The sequence below is a fragment of the Melospiza georgiana genome, chromosome 2, assembly GCF_028018845.1.
Source record: "Melospiza georgiana isolate bMelGeo1 chromosome 2, bMelGeo1.pri, whole genome shotgun sequence".
In the NCBI taxonomy this organism is placed as follows: Eukaryota; Metazoa; Chordata; class Aves; order Passeriformes; family Passerellidae; genus Melospiza; species Melospiza georgiana.
Window position 1 is genome coordinate 67,818,397 of NC_080431.1, and position 19,645 is coordinate 67,838,041.

Here is a 19,645-nt window from a genome sequence, read left to right on the forward strand (position 1 = left end):
TAAGACTGTAGGAATACAGAATTTAACATATCCCTTGGCATATGCAAGTGAAATACCTCTATAAACATGTGACAATGAAGACTGTGATGTACTTCAGGTATTCATATAAAAGCCACAAATTAGCAAAGTAGCCAGCTGATAAAACTATGCTAAAGTCATGCTTTATATTTCATGTCTTCTAATTTTCCTTTTTATCCCCAGTCCAGAGGATAAAATGCACACTTTAGTTTGAATTGTTATGACTCTTTGATCTTTGTTTTACTATTCTTTAACAAATGAACTTTGGATGGTCTTGTCTCCAGAAGGGCAAGAGGATGTAACTAACTTACAGAGTAGGCACCAAGAGGAACTTCCTGAAAATCATGTAAGGAATGTGGAATTCTGTATTTTTTATTAGACACTGGGTATAGAGGAGAACAGTGGTGTTATCAAGTGCCAAGCTTAATAAAGTGTTTCATCTGGTGGGCACACACCAGTATTCTTTGCCACCTTCTGCAATAAACAGTGCAGAAAAATAAACATTTCCTATCTTAAAAAAACCTCAGAGCTGAGGTTGCACGTTGATCAAATAAGCTGTGAAAATAGGCAATTGAACTTTAATTAAACTGTATTTTAAAGGGTGAATGCATTCAACATTTTTTTACAGTTGAGGAAAAATGTTTGAGCAGGTGTTACACAGAGAGGAACTGGTTTTGCAGATGTAGTTAGACATCATTCTGAGCAAGATCAGCTACTGGAAAGTAGGAATTCAGTTTTTCAGTAATGACACTAAAATTAGGCTTTAAAAATTGTATTTAGCATTTATTGTCAAATATTTTCAGCAGCCAGAATGAAATTATCATTATGCTCAGGTGCATCTCAGTCTTCAGACCTGCACAATCCAGATCCATAGAAGTCTTTTAAACCTTAAAATGATAGTAATCCTCAAAGGAAAGGATGATATCTTTTGACAATCCATACTTAGCGGTCTCAACCCATTTCTTCATGTCATCTGCCTTGCCTTACTGTCCTAGGCTGACCCTGAGGGTAGCTCAGTTGGAGTGTCAGAGCATGGTGCTAGTAACACCAGGGTTATGGATTTATTCCTCATATGGGCTGTTTACATCAGAGCTGGACACAGTAATCCTCGTGGGTCCCTTCCAATTCAGAATATTCAGTGAATCTGTTTGCTTCGCTTTGCAATTTTGATGTATAAAAGCCTCTGGGCTGGTAAAGCACTCTCTTTTTTTTTTCTCTTGGGGAAGAATTTAAATCTCACACCCCTCTTTAGAAGCTTCAAGCAATCTGAGTGCTATAACCTTTTGTGTGTTGTTGCTGATAAATCTGTAAGCTGACTGGGTTACAGCTTTCCAGGCTACTTTTTCTCCTTAGGCCGTTTTTATTCAGACATTGTTTTCCCAACCATTTCCCTAAATGCTTCTGTTTACTTGTCATTCCCATTTCTGTGGTTGGAAGCTACTTCATCAATAATAAACCACTGGTTTATTACTCAACTAAGGGTAAAAAATAGGCTTAATGAATGACAAATGAAATAAGGAGTCTGAGAACTGGTTGTTTGCCTTATGTTGGGTGCTTTCTCTCCATTAGCCATTAGCCACTAAACTGCTTTTCAGGAGAGAAAGAAAAACCTTTTGTTATTTCCTGAAGAAAGTGTTTGTCAGACTGTTACCCTTCCAGGTTCACAAACTGTGACTGATGAAACACACTCTAAAACATAATTGTTTTTAACTGCTTCTGTACAAAAGCATTTGCACAACATAATCAATCAACTTGGGGAAAACACTTCTCAGCAGTCTGTAAACACGAAAGCTTTGACAGTCCAGGTCTAAGAAAGACCTCTGGGACAGTTGCAGAAGGCAAATCAGTTTTCACCAAAATTTCAAATAAAAGTCTTAAAGATTTTCTATTTCATACTGTATGTTACATGTACATCTTCTGATAAAAACCCCACAAGAGTAAAAATACTCTTTCTTGTACCTTTCATTTGCTACAAAATTAAATACTTAGGGTTGTTCATTGTGGGGTTTTCTTACTTATAAGACAGTCACTGTCACTGATTATTTGTAAGCTTGATTGTACATGTCCACAGGTGGTTTTGTCTTGTTATTTAAGGTGTTTTTAAGCCCAAGCTCACTTACAATTCACCACCAGCTCCCAGGGGTTATGGAGGAACCTTGGACCCTCATGCTGGGGATGGAAACTTGGGTTTTCCTTTGGATGGAAAACCCAAGTTTTTTCAGATACTTGTTTCAAGACATTTACCGTCTTTATGTTTAGAATTTCAATTTAATCTTAATTTCTACAACCTGTCATTTTCTGTGCTTTAGCATGGTATCATTTAGAGATCCACACCCTTTGTCTGTCGAAGCTCCCATCCTATCTCTAGTTAGATGGAGTTTATATTATTTAATCTTATATATGCTGCTATTATTTTATGTATATCAATATATAAGTTTATAAAATATATTTGACAGATTATATATAATATTATGTTATATAGTACGTATATTTTTTTTATATAGAAGTATGATAAACGATAGAAGAAAGTAGAAGAACAGAAAAAAAGCAGAAGAACAGAACATCCAAATCCAAATAATTAGATAGTTTCAAGCTAATTTATTATTGGGTGTTTGGTGCTGATCATTTTGTTTGGTATTACTTCCTATCTGATCTTCTAGCTAATTGCTAATTATTGACAGTTTACCAATAGCATAAGATAATTAAATTTGAAAATTACTGATTTAGTTTAGCTTTTTTCTTCTCTTTGGAAAAATAAGCTCACGGCCTTCAAAGTTTTCTGGAAGCTTCCCCACAGAGCTGGTTCAGAAATGGTTACTAATGGTTTCAACCTTGTTTGAGCTGTGTACTTGACTTTGAACAAGCAGTGGAAACTATTGTCACAGTGATTGGACAATTTTCAGAATTCTCGAGCTTCACAAGACTGAGGAGTTTGTGATTAAACCAGTGTGTCAACACAACTTTCTCCACTTAGTTTGCTCTGAGAGCATTTGTGTCTATGCCTTTTTTTTTTTTCTTTAGGATGCTGCCAGTAGTGTCAGCCTCCTTTTTTCCTTGTTGTGCTTCCAGCCTGTAGATTTGCATTCCTGGCAATGTACACGAGTACACATTTATTTTGTTTTCATGAGAACAGCAGGCTTTATGTCTGGTTTTATATTCATATATGCAGGTCAGGGACTTCAGTGCAGTCTCTTACTAAAGCATAGTCCTGAGGATAGTAGCAAAGTTGGATTTTTTGAGTTTAATTTGTTCTAATTTCTTGAGAAAGCCAGTCTTCTTCTAAAGGTTAAAAACTTCTGAAGGAAAGCCAAGCCTCAAGTTTAAATGCATTAACAGATTACTCTTATAAGGTAATTTTAAAGTATTATAAGCTCTTTTAAGTGAGTAAAGGAAGATGAGGACTCTAATCTGTCAATTCTATATACCAGCTTGTTCAACTTCTAGCAGATATTGCAGAATTCCTTACAAAACATTTTACTTTGGATTCTTATGCTGTGGATACTCACAGTTGTTTCCCATGGCCAAACTTCCCCAGCTTCACAACTCTTTGTAATGACAGTTCATATCCTCAAAGGGAGTTGAGGGTCAAAATCAGATCTTTCAGCATAGTTCTTTCACTTCATAAATCTGAGACTCATTGTCTGAGACCTGACTAAGGAAAGTCAACAAAGGCAGAATTCTGCCTCACGAGAGAATCCATAGTGCCTAAATGATTTCTTGGATGTACTGCACCAAAAAAGGTGTCTAATCATTTGACTACAAACACTTGACACAAGAGATTCCTAAACTATTTTAAGTTTAGGAAGGTGTAATCAAGAAGAGTTTTGTTCTATGAGACTTAACCTCATAGATGTAGCAGGAAATGAGAAGAGCTTAATTTCACTCAGCATGGTGAATGTTGAGAGGAGATATGATTGCTATGAGTTCGTGTTTTGCAGGTGACACTGTAGGGAAAAGTGATACTTAGTTTGAGTGAAATAGATCTAAGTTGGTGATTTTTAAATTTAGGCTGAAAATTAAGTCAATGTTTCTGAGTACTACAGCAGGGAAATTCAAGATCAGTCATTCCATGTGATTAGTAACTGACAATAAAATTTCAGCAAGACAGCAGTTTCCTTCATGACAGTCTGACATTTTAATGGGAATTATTTGAGGTGATACCTGTACTTGTAAGGGACTTTACTCCATCATCCTTCTGTGGTCTATATTCCTGTTAAATTCTATGCATTAAAGGAGGCCTCTCACCTAATCTGCTGGGATTCTCTTTGAAACAATGGAAAAATATAGGTTCTCCACTTATAGAGTAGGTAGGAGAAATGTCTGTCCTTTATCTACAGAGAAGATAAAAATGACAAATTTATCCTAGAATTCTACTGATCCTGTGGTGGAAGTGAAATGAGTGGAGTACCATCCTGTATAATTCACAAAATCAATCTTACTGTGCTTCAAGTGGAAGATATGGTAGAGTCTGTGTGACCTTTGTTGCTCTCTTGCATTTAATTTCTAATTTTGTAGAACCCCTTTCCTGTAATATGAGATCAAAAATGATGACAGTATTCCAGCCTTGATCATACTGGTTCTTCAGTTCTAAGGAGTAATGAGTATGGTGCTTTAGACTGCATTTCTCCAAAGTACATTGGGGAAATATCTTGCAACCAACAGTCACAGTCTGAGAAGGATGAGGTTTCAAGTGGCTTTAGGATTTATGTGGCCAGTACTATGACACAAGCATCTATTTAAGAAAAAATGAACTGGAATGAACTTATTGAGTGTAAAATAAATGTAAGAACATCAGACTAAAACAAGACTGAACATACCCTTCTGGATTGCCAAATTCCTTTCCCTGTGCTTGGAGGCAATCAAGTCTTATACTTTTCTAAACAAACTCCTGAAGTAATGTTTACTTCTCTGTCTAGTCAAGCAGAAATAATAAAAAAGAAAATTCAGCTTTCTGTGTTGCAATTAAACATACTTATAGCCTTGTGCTACAAGAACCAGTTTTAATGACAGATCCTTAAATTTAATTAACTGTAATTGCAAATGGACAAACCCGGACAATAATTTCATACATATGAAATGCATTGATGCATGAGAAATTGGTTACATTGAGATTCTATAGATCTGCATCAGACATGTGGTACAGGCCAGCAAACAATAAAAATATATTCTATTTCATTCTATAATAGGTTCTAATTCAGTTGATGAGCTACTGTATAAGGAATGTATGTATTTAATATCCCATTTAAGCAATGATTTTCTTCTAAATGCAGGCAAGGAAAGAGGAAGTGGTACTAGACAAAGACACTAATTCAAAGTATTCTTCACTGCAATGATTACCCTGTGCTTTGATAAACCATACTGAATATATTGCTAGAATAGAAATAGAACCTCTTTCCCTTATTTGAAAGATGGAAGAGGAAGTGTTTAATGAACAGCAGTTTTTGGCTGTGGGCTGTGTCAGTTCACCACCACAGACTGATTATGCTGGTGGACCCACTGACAAAGGACCCAGGTGAGGCTGAGGTACTCAGTACTTCCTTTGCCTGTTTTAAACATTAAGATCTGTCCCCACAAGCATTATATTGGATCAGTTAATCACCCCAGACTGCTGAAGCTGATGGATCTCAGGAAAAAATAATGACCAAGATTCTGCTGAAAGTCTATTTCCTTGTTCAAGGATTAAATACTAGCAAAATAATTTTATACTGGGTTAGTTTTGCAGGGCACATAAAGATACATATTTTATATCAATGATGTTGTTATTGACAATTTAACTAAGATTTTAGTTTCTATTGAACACGTCTTTGTTATTTGGAAGAAGTTTAAAAAATATGTTCCAATTTTTTTATGGGTTGAATTTTTTATCTGTCTATAATCTGTTGAGAGGAGGATTAAGTTGGACATCAGGAAGAATTTCTTCATGGAAAGGGTTGTTAAGGAAAGGAGTGCACAGGGAGGTGGTGCAGTCACTTGGTGCTTGGTACTTAGTGCTTTGGTCAGGTTGACAAAGTAGTGATGAGTCAAAGGTTGTACTTGATGATCTAGGAGGTCTATTCCAACCTAAATGATTCTGTCCTTCTGTGAAATAACTTCAGTATAAATTATTTAAATTATGTTCAACAGTAATTGATTGCTGCACCGAAGAAAGAAGCAGTTCAAGATAGATAGTGAACTACTGCATTTAAATAATCAGTTTACTCAAAACTGAGAAGCCAGTGTGGAGCTAAGAAAGTTGGAAAACTTGGTGCACTAAAAAAAAAGGTAGAGAGCAACCTTGCCATGATTTCTCCCTCTGCACCCTTGGATGCCAGGTCTCAGGACTTTGTGTCTTGTTGGTTAAATTGAAGCCCAGGTCAGTTTACCTTAAATGTAGGTAATGCCTCACACTGCTAAGGACCTTCTCTGGTACAAAAGAACAAATCAATAAAAAATGTATATGAAAACTTTGCCCTGCTTTTCAGACTTTCTACAAATGTGATGTCACAGGAACACACTGCACTGTGAAAATACAGCAAGCTTACAAACTTCAACATATACACAGGAAAACTAGGATAAATATGAAATAAAGTTTCTATAGCTTTTTTTCAGAGCTACATTTCTTAGTTCATGGGATTCACATTTATCACTAGGAAAAAGTTTGCTTTTGAAATGAATTTAAACATAAAAGTAAACGTTTCTTTGCTTGATTTAAATATTTTGTGCTTCCCCACTAGCAATTCTGAATAACTATTAACAATATCAAATAATGAAACTAATAATTATAGTTAATAGTTACTGTTGTCAGTTGTGATATATTCTCCATTCCATACCTATTATTATCGTGCAGAAAAATGGTCCTTTTATATTTAAGACTTTCACATTTCCAAGTATTGCCAGTGCTGCAGAAGACTGTATCTCTAGAACAGAGAGGGCAAGAAGCAGAAAGGAAATTTATACTAAAGCTAAATCTAAATCTAAACAACCTAGAATAAATTACACCTTTTAATGTTACCTTTTGTGAAGAGATTTTGAATCACAAAGGACTAATTTTTTTAACTGAAACTTAAATTCATATTTGTTAACATTTAATGAATAAAATATTGCTTATGGTTATTTTTTATGGGAAATATTGAATGTAGTAAAGTGTATTTGAGCATATGTATGTAAAGAATAATTAAGCTATTATTCAATGAAGAAAAAAGATGAAGTTGTGGGGAATATAAAGTAGTTTAGCAAGGTAACTCTAGAAGAGAAAATTATTTGCAATTTAATTTATATTGAAGATTGGAATCTTAATACGCTGAAAAAATAAGATTGAATTAGTGAATTAGATTTCCTTCTTTTAACAAGAATATAGCATATTTTGTAACATTTCTTAGAAAACTTAAGTTTGCCATGTTCACTTTATAATAATGCCTAAATAATTATTAATGATGTATTTAATAATTATGGTTGGAAATGGCTGAGGATTTCAGTAGTAGCAGACTGGACAACATTTCGGGGCTATCATGAATCAAGAATTAGCAGGATTTGTTGGCAAGCCCCTGCGTGAAGGAATAAATAGCATATCAAGATTATGAACTGCAATAATGAAAAGAATGGTGGAGATGGGATGTAAGAGATGCCATACAATGTATTTAATGTGCTTTTATCTTGTCCAGATTCAGTTAATGCCTGAGCACTCCATTATAGATGTGAGAAAATCATCAGCAGGGTGAACAGTAGAAACCAGAGCCAAAATATAAGTTAGATGGTTGCTGAAGTAGAGAGAATAAGAACAAGGGAAGTCAGCCTGACTGCTTTTGTGAAGCAGAAGGGAGTTTAGACATTTTCCATCTTTGTGTGCCCTGTTATCCTGAGCAATCCCTCATTTCCCATCCCATAACTGCTGACTCCTCTCACACTGTGGCTTATTTTCACTCTGAGCTGGGAGGACAAAATAAGGGAAAAAAGTGTAGTTTTAGATGATGATTGATGACAGCTTTTTCTTCTTGTTCAAATAAAATGTAGCTGGCTACTGATTCTCAGGTTTTGTAGTAACAGTGGTTACAAAATGCATCAAAGGCAGGGTTTCTGGTGTCCCTGCTGCATTCAAAATACACAGCAGATAAAGAACCAGAATATTTTTACTAATTATGATTCAAAATGCCCTTGCATAAAGAAGAACTAACAATTTAATTTCTCTGTGTGCACGCAGCCGGGGCAACGAGAACAGGCTGGCCCTGCGGCGACAGACCATCCTGCGGGAGAAGGGCAGGAGGCAGGCCAGCCGGGGGCCGGCCTACATGTTCAATGACCGCTCCACCAGCCTTTCCCTGGAGGAGGAGCGCTTCCTGGACGCCGCCGAGTATGGCAACATCCCGGTGGTTCGCAAAATGCTGGAGGAATGTCCCTCGCTCAATGTCAACTGCGTGGACTACATGGGGCAGAACGCCCTGCAGCTGGCGGTGGCCAACGAGCACCTGGAGATCACGGAGCTGCTGCTGAAGAAGGAGAACCTGGCCCGGGTGGGGGACGCCTTGCTGCTGGCCATTAGCAAGGGCTACGTTCGCATAGTGGAGGCCATCCTGAGCCACCCCGCATTCGCCGAGGGCAAGAGGCTGGCCCTGAGTCCCAGCCAGTCGGAGCTGCAGCACGACGACTTCTACGCGTACGACGAGGACGGCACGCGGTTCTCGCACGACGTGACGCCCATCATCCTGGCGGCTCACTGCCACGAGTACGAGATCGTGCACACCCTGCTGCGCAAGGGAGCGCGCATCGACAGGCCGCACGACTACTTCTGCAAGTGCAGCGAGTGCAACCAGAAACAGAAGCATGACTCTTTCAGCCATTCGAGGTCCAGGATCAATGCCTACAAAGGTCTGGCCAGCCCTGCCTACCTGTCTTTGTCCAGTGAGGACCCGGTCATGACTGCCTTAGAGCTCAGCAATGAGCTGGCCGTGCTTGCCAACATTGAAAAAGAGTTCAAGGTGAGTAGAGGGACGCTGATTCTGGCAGACACGGAACTGCAAACTTTATCCTTCATAAATCAGCAATACAATGTGGGAAACTACACAGTTTTTTACTGAGTGGAAGATTTAAATCTTAGTGAATGTCTTACTGCCATGTGCTGATTGTAATTCATGCTGCTTATGTAGAATGTGCCAATGAACTAATTTTCTACTTCCTACCAGGCAGGAGAGTGAAGGAGGCCCTTCAAACCCATGGCTGAAGCTGGTCTAGGGCAGGGGAAAGAGGAGTCTAAAGTGGTACATTTTAGTCACTTATGTCAGATAAGTTGCATGATTCTATCAAACCCTCATGCATTCTCTTTAGTTTCTTGTATTTGGACTTGAAGCTTTCATACTTACAGTGTATTGCATTCTTTCATGAGGAGAATTCTAAGTAGATGTCCTCCTTTTTTAATGTGCTATTCTGGTACTTCTGTTCACTTCTTCCTCTTTCTTACTTTTTTGTACTTAGTTATATGTAAACTGTGTAGAGTTAAAAGGCTTTTTCAGTGTTAAATAGAAATTTTTTTATTTCATAAATGGGTGTTTTTGAAAAAAACTATTAGTAGTTGAGACTCTTGAAGCATGAGTTAAGGAGTAAGAATATAAGGTTTTATCTGTCAGTAAATGCGAAGTCAGGCCTTGTGCAAACATTGCCAATGTTATTTATGACCTGGGTTAGCTAAAATCATTTAGTGTGGATTTGCCTCATGGGACCCTGTCAAAAGCAGATGCTCCTGTGACAGAGCTCTATATATAGACTTCACTAGCAGGAGATCAACATCCTTCCAAAACTGTTACAGAATAATTTCCAACATTGTGTTAGCAAGTGTTTGAAGTTATCATGATGAATATTTAGCAATAATCTTGGCAATGGTACAGTTCACAAAATTGTGAACTGTCTCTACTTAGCCAACCTGAGCTGAGGTGCTGCAGTTATAAATGAATTCCCCTGGACTTATGCTCATAGGTGGCACCAGTCTATTATAAGAAGCTGAAATATTTATTGGAGAGGGAAAATGAGGAAGAAGAATGTATAAGGTGATCTTAAAAACAGCACCTGAACTGCTGAAATTGGAGAGAAGGAGAAAAAACCAAAATGCTGGGAGGACCATTTGAGACTATTGCAGAGAATGAATATCTGCCCCCTGAAGTCCCTGGCAGAAACCTTTAAGACCTCAGTGGGCTGAGATTTCATCCACTGATTTCCTGTGCAGTTCAGTGAAGAGTATTGAAACCACATACTTTTTTCTCTTCAGCAGCTGCTGATGGCAACAAAAGGACTTGATTAACTTAAAGCAGAGTAAATTTAGAACAGAGCTAAAACCCATTTTTCATAAACCGTAAGTGCAGCCTGTTAAGTTCACAGCTATGTTGAGATAAATAGCATGTCTGATTTGTAGGAACTGCATAGATCCCTTTACCACAGTTGGAGTGACACAAGCTAAGATTATTATAAAGATAAATAAACTCATCATCTGGTGCAGCCAAAAAGAGGTGTCCTTCAATGTATGCTAGAGAACACAATCAGTGAGATGAGTGGGAGGACAGTACCTGTCCATGGCTCCACCAGGCAGAGAATGGAGCTCACAGGTGAGAACCCAAGTAGGCTGGGTCACAGAAGAAGCTTCTGCTGCCAGCTCTGAAGTGCCATGAGGAGGTCCTTCTTTGGTGACTTCTGTTTTTCCAGTTCCTCTTTTGTCTCAGTTGCTCTCTGTAAAATGAGAGCTTCACTTCTAGTGTAATGTTGTACAAAGAATTTTGGATACTGTCCCTCAGCAAAACAGGAGATTAGAGACAAAGCAGCTCCATGCTGCAGGGCATTAATCATCCAGGCTCTGCTGGGAGTATTAATACTCTTTGGATAGAGTGGAGTAGAATGGGAACACTGAGGAGCACAAGGCAACATGGAAATTTAACTCTCCAATAATTTAAGGTTTCACCAGGAGCTGGCAGCTGGCAACATGAGGTCTTTTGGGAATGTTTTAATAGATACTAAAACCATGTAGTGATTCTGGATAAATATTAAAGACTGTGAAGTACATTTATGACTGAATTTATGAGAGCTGACATTTACACTATTGATAAGTAGTGATATTTACAATATCTAGACAGGCCAGAGATTTGACTGCAAAATACCCTGCCTTAAGTTCAGTGGAGGCAGTACAAGTGTGTAAAAGTTACAAGAAATGGAGGCTGTCAGCTCTGATGAGTCTGGGCTTGTTTGCTCTCCTGCAAGCTTATATCCCTGGTTGCAGCAATTGATCTAAAAAAAAAATGTTACCCTTGCTTTATTTCAGGAGTTTTCTACAATCATTTGAAGAGTGTGGTCACTGCGTAAAAGTGTGGGTTTGGCAAAAATGCTTAACGTGTGTTAGTGTAATCTAAACAAGTATATTTTTAGTGCATAGGTTATGGCACTGGACATGGCAAATCTTTAGCTCCACCTAGGGTTAGCCTGAGCCATGTAAAATATTTCAAATCTTACCTAAATTAAAACTGAGCTTTCTGGTTACACGCCACTTTAGGTCACCTGTTTTATAGTGCTGATAGGGTATTGCAGCAGGGAAACTTTCAAGTGGTTGCCTACAGCAGCCAGTGACACAGATAATTTCCAGGTCTTCTCAGAGGCAATCGGAAGGATCAGTGCCAAACTGTGATGCTGGTTGTTTTATGACTGTCCTATAAACTGCTTCTCTCTTGTAACATTAGAGAGAACACTGGCCATGAAAATGTGATTCACACAAAATAGGAAATGCCACAGTCAGGGGAAACCATTATTCTCTGGAATAAACCCCTTTCTTTCTACAAACCTATGCAGTAGTGTTATCCAGCATTACATGCATTTTGCATTTTGTTGCAGGTATTAAAAGTGTTGCAGTATTTAATAGTGTTTTGGAGAAAAATACTTTATGAGGCATAAAATCAGAAAAAAGTAGATTACATCTGAAGGCAGAATAACTGGACAGATGTGTAAATCACAGTGTAGAAACATTTCTGTACCAAATAAATAGGTAATTCAAGCTTCCTAAGTAATTCTGAGATCTTCAGGTGTTTCTGAAGACCATTTAATTTAGTTTTGTGTCATAGAACCATAGAATGGTTTAGGTTATAAATTACTTTAAAGATGATCTAGTGCCAACCCCACTGCCAGGGCAGGGAACCTTCCATTAGATCAGGTTACTCAGACCCCCATCCAACCTGGTCCTGAACATCTCCAGGGATACAAAGTACTCTAAGGACAACCTATTCCAGTGCCTTACCACTCTTTTTTGCCTAATATGTAGTCTAAACCTATGCTCCTTCAGCTTAAGGACATTGGCGCTGGTCCTGTCCTGCCAGGCCTTTTTCTGAAGTCCCTCTCCAGCTCTCTTGGAGCCCCTTTAGGTACTGGAAGGTCCTGTAAGGTCGCGCTGGAGCCTCATCTTCTCCAGGCTTAGCAGCCGCAGCTCTCTCAGCCTGTCTGCATGGGAGAGGTGCTCCAGCCCTCTGATTGTCTTCGTTGGCCTCCTCTGGACCTGCTCCAACAAGTCAACCTCTTTTTTATGTTGGGGACTCCAGAGCTGATGCAGCCCTGCAGGTGGGGTCGGAGCAGAGCAGAGGGGCAGAATCCCCTCCCTGGCCCTGCTGCCCACGCTGCTCTGGATGCAGCCCAGGACACAGTTGACTCTTCAGGCTGCAGTCTGACATTGCTGCCTCATGTTGAAATTTCCATCCACAACACTCCCAGTCCTTCTTCCCATGGTTTTTCTTGATCTGTTCTCTGCCCAGCCCATGCTTGCACTTGGGATTGCCTCAGCACATGTGCAGGACACGGCTTAGTGTGCAGCTTTACAAAGTTTGATATTATAGCGAATATTTTTATTTTTGGAGACGGTGTTCATGTTTTCTGTCATCTCACTGGTTTGCCCACGTAAGAGCTAATATATTTACTATACACATAAAGATGTAGATGATATATGACAAAGGTTGTCTTGCAGAGAGATGTGACCTGAAGTTTTGAGAGGGACAGTTGTGGCCCAGTGCTGTTCAAAATAGATAAGATTAGCATTTGTTAAAAAGTCCACTGCAACTATAATGGCAACTGACTGATGAAATAGAAAATGTGTTTTTAAGTTAAACATAGATATATTACTGTTTGCTGTACAGTAATCCCCCTAATAAAATCATCCGAATTTGCTTTTCTGATGAGAGGCAAAATTCAGTTCAATCCTCTCAAAATCTAATTTTCTAGGGGTTTTTTGTTTTTGGTTTTTTTGTTTTTGTTTTTTGTTTGTTTGGTTTTTTGTTTGTTTTTTGTTTTTTGTTTTGTTTTTTTTTTCATTTATACAACCCTCATTACAGAAATGGGACCCCCATCTTCACTACAGCTGTTATCAGCTTTCCTAAAGAAAAGTAACATTACTTGTTAGAGAAGGAGGGAAGCACTGAAGTCATAAGGGCCACTTTTGAAAGGGAAGTAATGTATTTAGGTATCTGCTGTGACACTTAAATTCAACATGACATCCCACTTTGAAATCCTAAGTTCTAGTATAGCCGTATCCATATTTCTGATCTTGTCCTCTGCAGTTCACTTAGCAGAGCCAGGACATGGTTTGGAGCACTGCTCCATCCCATCCATGTGCTTCATTGTCGTCCTGCATGCTGAGAGCATTCTAATCCCAGGCACAGTCTGGGAGACAGCAGGAGCCTGTGACTGGTCACAGGGAACCATGTGAAAAAAGTCTCTTTCTTTGGGAGATACAGCTGTGGTGATGCTCTCCTGGCTGTGCTCTCCTGTGCATGGTCAGAGGTAAAGCAGGCCATGGTCAGCTGAGGTTTTCAGAGTGACAAGAGCCTGCTTGCTCCCTTACTTGGCACCCCAGGACAGTCTGGCATGTTTAGGGCAGGTGACTCCTCTCAGCAGTGCTACTCACACTCCTCTGCCACCAGCATTGTTCCCTAGCTCCTCATCCCCCACTGTGCTGCGTCACCTCCCTTCTGCAGGTGGGAGCAGCTGGTACTGCTCCCTCATCCTTGGGAAGAAATTTGTGAAATTTGGCACAATTTATTTTTTTTCTAAACTGCTGAGGAGCCCTGAGCCAGTGTTGTCACATGCAGGAAATAAAGCACACATGCTTTGCTGAAGAATTCAGTGCTGATTCTTTTTAGAGGCTCCAACTGTAACTTAGTTTCTAACTACCATCTGAAGTTTCTCAGGAATGGGGTTTTTTTTAAATCACTACTTTTACAACATGTAGTAAAGGAGGACTCATTATCCCTGCCTTTGTCCATTTATGAAAATAAATTAAGCCAAATAAATTGCCCACTCCCTTGGCTCACATAAATGGTAGGAGACATGTGGGACCCGGGGAGGGGGACCTTTATTTGTGTGTATACAGAGACACATTGAAAAGTGTATCAATCATTTTTGCTGTCATTTCATTTTCTGTTCTGCCTTCAGCTGACTTTGCCTGTGACACAGCAGAGGAGGAGGCAGTGATGGGCAATGCTCAATTTCCCAGTTGAACAGTTGTTTGCCATAACCTGACTGCCGAGAACTTTTCATCTTGGCTTCCACCACTGGTCACAGCTGTGGCAGTATTTCATGGGAGGGGGCAATGTTTTATTGCATTTGCAGAGGAGAAAATAAACTGGTGGATTTTATGGATGAATTTACAGGGTTCTAATACATACTGTAGTACTGTGTACAAACCTAAATTCAGAAGGGATAATTCCCCTGTAGAGTAATGGTCTCCTCATGTACAGTTTTGAAACTCCATGTCTGGTGTAAGTCACTTAAGCTGGAAAATACTTATGGAGAGTGTGTATGAGTGTGGAGGTATGTACCAATCTTTTACCAGAAAAAATGCAGATACTAATGTATTACAATGCTTTATAAGTTCTTATGAAGGCCAAATTATACTGTTCGTATGTTTACTGAAAGTTACTTGGTTTTTTATATTGGTACTCAAGGGTCAAATATCAGTTTGGAAGAGTTAGTACCTAATCACAGGTGGGTAGTTGCCTCTGTGTTTCTACTTTGTCTGTGAATTTGAAATGGCTAATTTTCCTTTCATTTGGAAGAGAAAATTAATGTGTTAAAAATACAGAATAGTGAATCTTAGATTCTGCAGAAAAATGAAAGCCAAACAGAAGGTGAAATATTACTCTCAAAAAAGTCTTTCTGTAGTGTCAGAAGTCAGGATTTTGGTTAAAATCTCCTGTTATTCAATGAATGGAGAGAAAACAAATAACGCAATAATAAATTATTCAGAATGACAGGAAGTTATTACTTTTAGTATTTAGCTTCTGTTGTCTTTGTAGATAAATGGCATTGAAGTGCCTTTTGCTCTTCTAAGAGATCTGAGTTACCTTGTTTATGTTATATTATTAAAAAATAAATCACTAGCAGTTTTATGTAGATGTCTGTAAATATTTGTCTGTGAATGTTTGCATCCATCTAAGCAAAGTGCAGTGTGAAACTTGGATGCAATCCTTTAATATATCCAAGTAATAAACTGCTATTGTAGTGTTGTGGGTAATAAAGCACGAAGATGCATGAAGAAATTAGGGTATCCTGTATGCTCATTCTTTTCTAGGATGAAGTATTGGATGCATTAGATGGCAGTTAGTATGAAGGAAGTATTTAAAGAGAAGGGGCTAACCCAAGACTAAGGGTGGAAGAAGGGGAAATACCCCGAAGAAGAGACTGGAAGAGGGGGAAATGTGTCTGTGTAATAAAGCACTTGTAGAAAATTACTCTGAACATGCCACAGAGACTACATGAGCAGTCCTGCATGCTGTGAGGTGGTGGGAGGTGTCTTCCATTCTTTCATTTAGGAAAAAAATTCTACAGTAATTTCATCTTTTTGAGACATTAAAATGAGCAGAAATCAAAAAATAGCAGAAGTTTTTGACACATGTGTGACTAAATCTCTTGAGAGATTTTTTTTTAGCTTTAGACACGCATCTATACCTAATTCCCAGCTATGTCCAACTTTTATGATCCAAACACAGCTGCATGTAAGGAGTGGTTAATGAACTGCAGATTGCAATGATCAAAATACCGTTTTCTGTTTTGAATTCTGTCTTTTGGAAAACAGTGCCCAAGGACAACACTGTTAGCTAAAGCAAAAAGCAACTGAAGCTGCAGTTGCAGAGCCCTTGTGCTGAAGTCTCCTGAGAGGTCCTTGAGCTAGAGCAGGGCTGCAGTCAGAGATGTGGTGTCACCACACAAGCTCTACCACTGGTAGCAGTGTTGTGGAGAACAGCAATCAAACCTTGTGTTTGCAAGCTTGAATAGATGTTGGAAAAGGGGAAAGACAAAGTTGACAAGAATAATTGTAGGCATTAGAAATTTCAGTATATTTATGCATTTCGGAAGAAGATTGGGAATTTCTTTTGATGTATTCTGCCTAGGATGCTCATCTTGGCCAGTTGAAATCTCGACAGTGTAATTTTCTACATCTTTTCTAAACTTCTGCAACAGTGGATAGAAAAATTTCCCCTCTGCTATACATCTCAACTTGAACTGGTCATTAAAATGTGTCATACGATGTTGCTGAAAGGGTTTTGGTTTTCTTTTCCTACTTTAATTTCCTCTAAAGCATGTCTAGACGAGTGACTCAGGTGTGAAAATTGATAATGTAGATGTACAAGACAACCAAGGTGAGATGAGCTCCATTCCTTGAACATTTAGGGGAAAAAAAGCAAAACAAGATGCAAAGAAGCTATTCACATTCACAGAGGTGTAGGTGGAATGCAGAATGGCTTCTCTCATGTTGGATCTAAACACCAAGATTTTTTTCTTTCTGCTTCTCTTTTCTAGAATGATTACAAGAAACTGTCTATGCAATGCAAAGATTTTGTAGTTGGACTGCTTGATTTGTGCAGAAATACAGAAGAAGTGGAAGCCATTCTGAATGGTGATGTGGAGATGAGCCATAATAATGGAGAGCATGGTCGTCCCAGCCTCAGCCGCTTAAAACTCGCCATCAAGTATGAAGTTAAAAAAGTAAGCAATTCTGTTGATCAAAGAGGCGTGTCATGATGGTGGTATAAAATTATGCTTTTGTTAAATTTTATGTTTTGGTAGCCTTTGACACTGAAATGAATGTTTGGGCCCTTTGGGCACAGTGGTTTTAATAATCTAAAGAATCCTTGCTTGCAATGTAAACAAGAAGCAGATATTTAAGGTGAATACTGCTCACAATGAGCATGAGTTCAGATTACTCTAAAACAATGTGTAGCTGTATGCAAAAATTTTTGATATACATTTTTATTTTAAATCTCTTTTTTAAAGAAAAAATATGGAAAAGTTTTGCACTACTTCTGAAGCCTGGAAAAATGTAAGATCTAATAAAAGCTAAAAACAGTACATCAGACCTAGTGCACTACATAATGAGTATTAATATAGATTTTTGTCAAGCTGTTGTGCTTTGCTCAGGAATTTGAGAAAACCTGGAAAAATTACATGTCTCACAGAAACTGTTTGTGTCTGTACAGAAGGATCAGAGGAACAACCTAGGAATATTAGAACTGTGGTTCTGAGTTCAGGAGAAAGCAGGCTTTGGGCAGTGCCAACTACAGGAATTATTGTCCCTTCTTTGGCTTGCTTTCGTTTCTACTGACAATTCAATACTCTGCTCTCTATCTGAATGGTGCTCAGTGAAACCAGTTGAGTTTGTGACTGCATAAACATTGGAATTTCCCAGGAAACTTGTCTTGGATAATATAGGTTGTAAAATTCTAGGTGACTTGTGTCAACCAGGGAGAAATTATTTGTGTGGTGAAGTTTGTACGACCAAAGATCAAGGAGACACAGATAAAAGGTGTACTTCAAAAGCATGTTACCCTAAATTTTTACAGAAATTGAGTTCCCATGCCTGGGGGACACACACAAATTTATATGTGAGAGGTGTATTTATGTGTTCATGAAAGGAAGGAAAGACAAAAACCCTTTTGGCTGAACCAGTATATGAGCACAACCTGCAAAACACTTCCAAGCTACAGTCACTAAAGAGATCTGAAGCAGCTGTTGAAGAGAACAGCTTACATCGAGCTTGGGTCCTTCATACTGTGAGTCTTAGTGCTTCTGCACATGGGAACTTCCTTTCAACACTTTCTCTTATCTCAATAAAGACATTTCTTGTACCTTCAGCCAGTCATCTTTAAAGTGTAGAGAAAGGACCTAGAAAAAAATACTACATTCAAATAAATTTTTATTTTATTTATAGATTTGGATTTTAAAATGTACAGTGCACAAGAATCTACAGTTTTTTAACATCTACCTCTGTAAGATGCTTCTTATACTGTCCAGAGGACACAAAGAGCCTTATAGGACAGACTTCTCAGTTTTGCAGTTTGTCCAAATGGTTCCAAGAACCAAGTTATAAGTAATCCTCATCTGATTTCCTGCAAATGTGATAGCCATTTTCTCATGCCAGCTGAAAAAAAATGGTATTTTCTGTGTAATTATGTGAAAATGGGATGTATTATTTCTTTCCTAAGTGAAGATTACGTAGCAATTTTTGCAGAACAGAAGACTCAACGTGTTGGAATTTCTGAAGCAGTATAATTAAAATTATAAATGTCAGAAACTTATAGAGTTTGCCCAGATAAATCAGCCTTAGATGAAATTAATAGTTTGTGATGGAACATAGTGTTAATAAATAAGTTTTTAAGTTCAAGTATTTCTTGCTGATGGCAACATGCATGTTTGCTGGGAGATTTAGCTTATCAAAATAGATTTTCTTATGCCCCCGTTAATGCTCCTTTGAGTTTAAGCTGCATTTTCACAATTCCAGCATTCTTAATCTGCTTCCTATATCTGTATTTTAAGAGAAGTTATTCTGAAATCAGTATCATTTTTGTGCTCTTTTTTTATTTTTATTAGTTTGTAGCACATCCAAACTGCCAGCAGCAGCTCCTCTCTATCTGGTACGAGAATCTGTCGGGTTTGCGGCAGCAGACGATGGCAGTGAAGTTTCTGGTTGTCCTCGCCGTTGCGGTCGGACTGCCCTTCCTCTCCATGGCCTATTGGATTGCTCCTTGCAGTAAGGTCAGCCTGGGAAGAAGCCCTGTCAGGGCCTCCTAAGAACTCCCCAGCCTGTAAATTCCTGTATGACAAAGACACACTTACACAGCACTTCAGAAACATGTTGTTTTAAAGCCAGGTTAGAGTGGAATGGCTGCAAGGTTGCACATTCAGGCAATTGTAATTAAGGCAAGTAAATGTGTTGTGTTAATTGCAGTATGAAGGAAACTAAGTTAAAATGGTCAACCAAGGGTTACATTGAGGAAATCCTGCTTTAGAAACCAGTCAAACAGTTTTTCATTTAATTCTTGCCTTAGTAGGCATTTCAGAGGATACTCATTTTCCATTGATTCAGATGTAAGCTAAGCTCAGGCTGTGGGTTGATTCCAGTTGCTTCAAAGGAAATTTTCTTTTTCATTATCAAAAATAGCTCTATAAAAGTCAAGACAGTGCTAGTATTCATCATATTTTGTGAGGTCTTCAAAGCAGTTGTACAACCTGCCTTGCATTCACTTGGAATGCTCTGTCTGGGATTAGGTGCTACCAATATATCTGGTTTGGTTTATATATAGTATGGAAAACCTTTCTGATAAAGATGGGTTGCAGTTTTTGACCTCACTGAGCTTTTTGTTGAATC

General features: G+C 38.5%; 1 protein-coding gene across 1 annotated transcript in view; it reads left to right on the top strand.

The window, feature by feature from the left end:
- The window catches only part of TRPC6 (transient receptor potential cation channel subfamily C member 6), a 78,848-nt gene that overhangs the window by 39,266 nt on the left and 19,937 nt on the right, over positions 1–19,645 (top strand). Inside the window, exons 2-4 of the mRNA XM_058018485.1 lie at positions 8,195–8,969; positions 16,801–16,986; positions 18,868–19,032. Of these exons, the coding sequence (XP_057874468.1) occupies positions 8,195–8,969; positions 16,801–16,986; positions 18,868–19,032 (1,126 nt within the window). The remainder of the gene's footprint in view (positions 1–8,194; positions 8,970–16,800; positions 16,987–18,867; positions 19,033–19,645) is intronic.